Genomic DNA, 5,937 nt, shown 5'->3' on the forward strand with positions numbered 1-5,937 from the left:
GACCTTCGTTCATCTTCGGAACACAAATTAAGATATTTTTGATGGAATCTGAGAGCTGTCTGACCCTGCATAGACGGCAACGCAACTGAAATTTTCCCAAGTCCAGAAACGTAGCAAGGAGATCTGTAAAATAATCCAGGTGACATCAGGGGTTCAACCGTAATTTTACAAAGCAACGAGAATACTTTTTGTGTGCAAAAAAAACCAAAAAAAAACACTTAATTCAACAATTCGTCTCCTCCGCATCAGAACAGCATACGCTGTTTACGTCCAGCTGATACTCCCCAAAATGGTGCTACAGGGTGATGTGGAGGAGATGAATTGTTGAATAAAGTCCTTTTTTTTTTTTTTTTTTTAAAACAGTGCAAAAAAAAAACGTTACTTATATATTTTTTATTTAATTATATTATCATTAGAAAATAATAAAATATATACACTACCATTCAAAAGTTTCGAGGTCGGTATTTTTTATGTTTTTTAAAGAAGTGTCTTTTGCTTACCAATGCTGCATTTACTAGATCAAAAATACAGTAAATCAGTATTGTGATATATTATTTAAATTTAATGTAGCTGTTTTATATTTTAATATTTAAAATTGTAATTTATGGCAAAGTATTCTCGTAGCTTTGTAAAATTAAGGTTTAGCACTAGATGCTCTTTGGATCATTCTCAAATCATGATATAGTGCAGACCGTTTCAATCTGTTGCCACCCTTGAAAACACCCACTACTGTCAGCAGGGAGTTGAGCTGGTGGTGCCAAACTTTAAATGGTTTTACGTCACCACAGGGCTCGTGCATCTGTTAAATACGCTAAACAGTGACGATTAACAAAATCTGCAAGAGCCTTGGCTTGCTGGTTAACATAAACGCTCTAAGACATTGATTTGTGCTATTGAGATGAGTGCTGCTATGTTTGGCAGAGACTCTCAATAAAAAATGTAAAAGGCCAAGTACATAATTTGAAAAAATAAAACCGTGAGAGTGGTTAAGAGATATTTAACGAAGGTGCTGTAAAAGATTTCGTCCCTTCAATGTTTAACAAGACCCTCTTAAACTGCTAATGAGAAACTCATGTTTAATTAACCCATCTTTAATAGACCTTTGCAGGTCTGACACATGGCCTTCCACTTATGCTAACATGTATGACTTTAGGAGTTGAAGTGCTTGAGTGTATGTGTGTCATTTGAATTCTCACCTTTCTGCAAGCTGTCAGTCTTGATTAATTGGTCACGGCTAAACAGCCTAGCGGCCTGGCACTCCAGGACGTATGCTAATTAAATAATGATTGAATGTGTGTGTGTGTGTGTGTGTGTGTGTGTGTGTGTGTGTGCACGTGTTGTCCCATAATGAATGTGATCACAGGGCTAAAAACGAGACAGAATGGAACAGGGCTGATTTGTGTCCTGTATGGCCTTGAGCTGGAGGTTATAAAGGGTGTTAGTGAACATTTCTGTTACTTTGTATGTGCTTTGAATCCTTTAATGGGAATTCTGGGTTAAGTACACCTGTGGGTACACTCTTAGGAAAAAAGGTGCAAAAGCTGTCACTGGGGCAGTACCCTTTCAAAATGAACTACAATGTACACAATTTGTACCTTTTAAGGTACTAATATTCAATCTTAGGGCTAAGTAAGGTAAATAAGGTGTACCTTTTGAAAGGGTACCACACCAGTGACAGCTTTTGTACTTTTTTTTTCTGAGAGTGTCTCTGTTGTCTATTAATGCAAAAAAAGAAATGTTTCAAAGTTGTCCCTCAGTTTGGACGAATCACGGAGAAACAAATGTACAGAAATGTCATGTATATTCATGATCAGCCATTGAATTTTGTAATATATTAAATAATGTTAAATAATTAAACTAGGTTTTAGGCACTGAGGGCATTTTTGGGTATATTGCATAAAAAATAGTACATTTGTAAAATAAATAAATGAATAAATAAATAAATTAAAAAAACTAAAAGAAATCTAAAAAAATATAATTTATTTATTTATATTTTTATTATTATATTTTATGTATATTTTAAATGTTGGTATCATTAAAAAGACCAAATCAATTATTTGTTTTCTGTTTTGCATCACTTCCCATAAAAGTAATGATTTTTTTTATTTGAATTAAAAAAATGTTTTGATTTTTCTTTTTTTTTTTTCTTTTTTTTAGTAAATTGAATTTGGAGGGAAACCTAACAAACCCTCACTGGCTGTGGTGGGGTGCCTCTGCAGGGGGCTGATACAGTTTGGACGAATCACGGAGAAACAAATGTACAGAAATGTCATGTATATTCATGATCAGCCATTGAATTTTGTAATATATTAAATAATGTTAAATAATTAAACTAGGTTTTAGGCACTGAGGGCATTTTTGGGTATATTGCATAAAAAATAGTACATTTGTAAAATAAATAAATGAATAAATAAATAAATTAAAAAAACTAAAAGAAATCTAAAAAAATATAATTTATTTATTTATATTTTTATTATTATATTTTATGTATATTTTAAATGTTGGTATCATTAAAAAGACCAAATCAATTATTTGTTTTCTGTTTTGCATCACTTCCCATAAAAGTAATGATTTTTTTTATTTGAATTAAAAAAATGTTTTGATTTTTCTTTTTTTTTTTTCTTTTTTTTAGTAAATTGAATTTGGAGGGAAACCTAACAAACCCTCACTGGCTGTGGTGGGGTGCCTCTGCAGGGGTCTGATATGTGCTGCAGTGGGTCTGATGTATTGCAGAAGACCTGACTAGTTGTAGTGTAAAGATATCATCTGCAATGGGTCTGATCTATAGTGGAGCGTATCTCAAATATATGAATGAAGGCCTAATACGCACCTGCACACTTATGCACAAATGTATGTATGTTATATATATAAAACTATGTGCGTTCTGCCATTGCATTAGCATCATTAGTGCAGAGTTGCAGTAATTGCATTCACCATACTTCTTTCTCTGCCTTCCCTCCTTTCATCCCTTCAGATTTGCACTGCATCAGCAGTTCCTCTGTGTTCTCAAACCAGAGAGAGAAATGAAGCAGTACTTGCTCCATCATTCTGGCCCAATTCTGCCCTGGTACTACATCTACACAGGCACTTCGTAGCGGTGTATTTTACACCATGTATTATTCTCTGTTTCAGGGTTTTCCATCCTACAGGCCATCATGGAATCTGCGGTGATGAATAATTGGCAGGTGACGGCACGTTCGGTGGGGAACATAGTGGATCCGCTGGAATACCGGCGCATTATTGAAGAAATGGATCGTCGGCAGGAGAAGCGTTTCCTTATCGACTGTGAGGTTGAACGTATTAACAGTATTCTAGAGCAGGTACATAAAAACACATATTCAGACTTCATTTCATCTGTCGTGGCAGTAGTTCATGAACGGTTCTGTCTCAGTTTTGTGGTATTGATTAATACCTTTCCAAAATTCAACCGTTGTTAGCAAATAAGGTGTAAAAATAGTGTGCGTGAGAGCATGCGTGTGTTTGTGTAAGTAGGGCACAGCGTCCTGTAACAAGGGAACAGTGAGAAAACTAAAAATACTCCCTTTCCTCTCATCCAAAAATACAGCTCTCAAAGGTACTGTTACATTCTCCGATTCTGTTTGTCTCTTTCTGTTTTTTCCCTCGGTCTCTGATTTCCTAGCTTTTTCCCACACACACACATATACATGCAGAGGAAAGAGTGTGTGTTTGTGTCATTAGGAGGTCACAGAGATAATGAAATCCACGAGTAGATCAATCAGCACTCAGAGAAAGCTAATCAGAGCGTTGCGCTTCCAGCAGACTGGCTGTCTGCTGCTATTTGTAAATCAATAGCTGTGTGTGTGTGGGTATGGTTGAGTCGTACCTTTATGGTGTGCCTAAGAGTCAGCAGAGCTTTACTGGCACGGCATTAACATTTTCTATATTGCCAATGTATTCAAGTGCTGCACCTTTGTAGAACAATAAATTATAATAACACAGTCCTGTGATGTGTGGGAAGACGCAGTATTGTAACAGCTCCACTGTGCCCAACAGGTTCAAGCAGGACAATGGAGACAGTTCTTTCATTTCTGATTATGTAAAAATGGTCACTACTACTGACCTGATTTGTTTAATCAAAAAACAATTTAAACACATTTCCATAGATGGAATGTGGTGTTGTATTCTTTAGGTATTTATAACTGCCATTGGACATTGTTGTTACCACCACCGTTAAAAATGGCATTTTTGGGGGAAGTATTGTTTGAGTGCTGAACAGTGTTATTTTTTGTATAATTAGGATGCTATTATAGTGTTTATTAATATTTTTAAATGGGTAAAATTTTAACTTAATTTTTAAGATAAGTCAGTTTTAAAGTTAATTTAACCAATTTAAATGTACATGTTTTAATTAGTTTTTTTTATATATTTTCTGTAGTAATATTTTGTTTGTTTTTGTCACTTTTTGACATTGTCTATATATTTTTTTCATTTTAATTTGTATTAATTTTTTATTTTGAAATTATAACAATTATATAATTATAATAACTGTATATTATAATTTTATTAAGAAATCCAAAAAAAATAGTAATCTTTCAATTAGATGTTAGAATTTTTTCTTTAATTTAAAATAAATGTATTTTTGTTTTTTGCCTTACATTATGCTTTTGAATTAAATACTCCATGACATGGCTGAAGCGTTTTTCCATTAAATGACAATAAAAGTCCTTGTCACTCATGGCCTATAGTTTTTATTTTTTCCCCCAAGTTTTCAGCTATGCTATTAATAAAAAGAAACAATTATTTTTCCCCGGAACATTTTTTCAGCTATTTACTATTAATAAAAAGAAAAACGCAGGCAAGCTTTCCACCTCTTTTCACCGCTGAGACCACAGAGTGCCCATATAGTTTCAGAATCACCCCTCAGCAGTTTTTCAGGCTTTTGCTTTTAATTTGTCGTTTGCCTGTTTAATCTGTGATTTGTTCACTTTGATCTCATGGTCTGCATAAACAATCAGACATAATGCTGGGTGACACTCTTTCATTCTATTTCCAGGTCGTTGTCTCAGGAAAGAACAGTCGAGGATATCATTACATCCTGGCTAATCTTGTGAGAAAATACACACACATGCCCAGATCTCTTCTTTCTTAACCTTCACTTTTGACCACTAACCCTCGCTCTCTGCAGGGATTCTCTAACATGAGTTTGGATAAGGTGTTCTCAGGCGGGGCAAATATCACCGGATTCCAAATCATAAGTCCTGATAGCCTGATCGTGCAGCAGTTCCTTCAGCGCTGGGAGCGGCTCGATGAGAGAGAGTTCCCCGAGTCTAGAAACACTCCCCTGAAGGTCTCTGTCTCTCTTTATTTCTATGCTTATTATGTGCATTTGTGATGTGTTTATTTATGAGTGTGCCACTTGTGAATATGTCTGCAGAGTATATTTGTATTTGTTTATGTGTAATTTATGAGAACGTATTTTGATGAGTTTAATATAGCAGTCATGCAGTAGTTTCATTAATCTTCTCTTTTTGTTGTTTCATGTCAGTATTGCTTAAATTCTCCCATAATGCACCTCTTTCAACTGTTCACTGAGTGTTGAATCAAATAGAAAATGTTTGTGTGGTTCTCTGTTTATACTGATGTGTCCGTACATTTATCTGTTTGTTGTCATGTTTAGTACACCTCTGCACTGACACACGATGCCATCCTGGTGATAGCCGAAGCATTTCGGTATTTGAGACGTCAGCGTGTTGATATTTCTCGTCGAGGGAGTGCAGGCGATTGCCTTGCTAACCCGGCTGTACCATGGAGCCAGGGAATCGATATTGAGAGAGCTCTCAAAATGGTAGGAGGGGTCCAAAAAGGGCCTCAGAGATAGGAAAAAGCTGTTCACGTTTTTTAAAGTGTCCCATTATGGGTTATGAAAGGTTCATATTTTGGTTTTGGGAGTCCCCAACAACAGGTTGACATGCATGC

At 35.3% G+C, this 5,937-nt stretch overlaps 1 protein-coding gene across 7 annotated transcripts in view; it reads left to right on the top strand.

The window, feature by feature from the left end:
* The window catches only part of LOC107672342 (glutamate receptor 3-like), a 47,868-nt gene that overhangs the window by 14,786 nt on the left and 27,145 nt on the right, over positions 1-5,937 (top strand). For all 7 annotated transcript variants that reach the window (XM_016465515.1, XM_016465522.1, XM_016465535.1 and 4 more), the window contains exons 4-7: positions 3,133-3,320; positions 5,015-5,068; positions 5,147-5,308; positions 5,639-5,806. In XM_016465515.1, coding sequence (XP_016321001.1) covers positions 3,133-3,320; positions 5,015-5,068; positions 5,147-5,308; positions 5,639-5,806 — 572 coding nt within the window. The remainder of the gene's footprint in view (positions 1-3,132; positions 3,321-5,014; positions 5,069-5,146; positions 5,309-5,638; positions 5,807-5,937) is intronic.

This window comes from Sinocyclocheilus anshuiensis, unplaced genomic scaffold (assembly GCF_001515605.1).
Source record: "Sinocyclocheilus anshuiensis isolate Anshui unplaced genomic scaffold, SAMN03320099.WGS_v1.1 scaffold681, whole genome shotgun sequence".
Taxonomy (NCBI): domain Eukaryota; kingdom Metazoa; phylum Chordata; class Actinopteri; order Cypriniformes; family Cyprinidae; genus Sinocyclocheilus; species Sinocyclocheilus anshuiensis.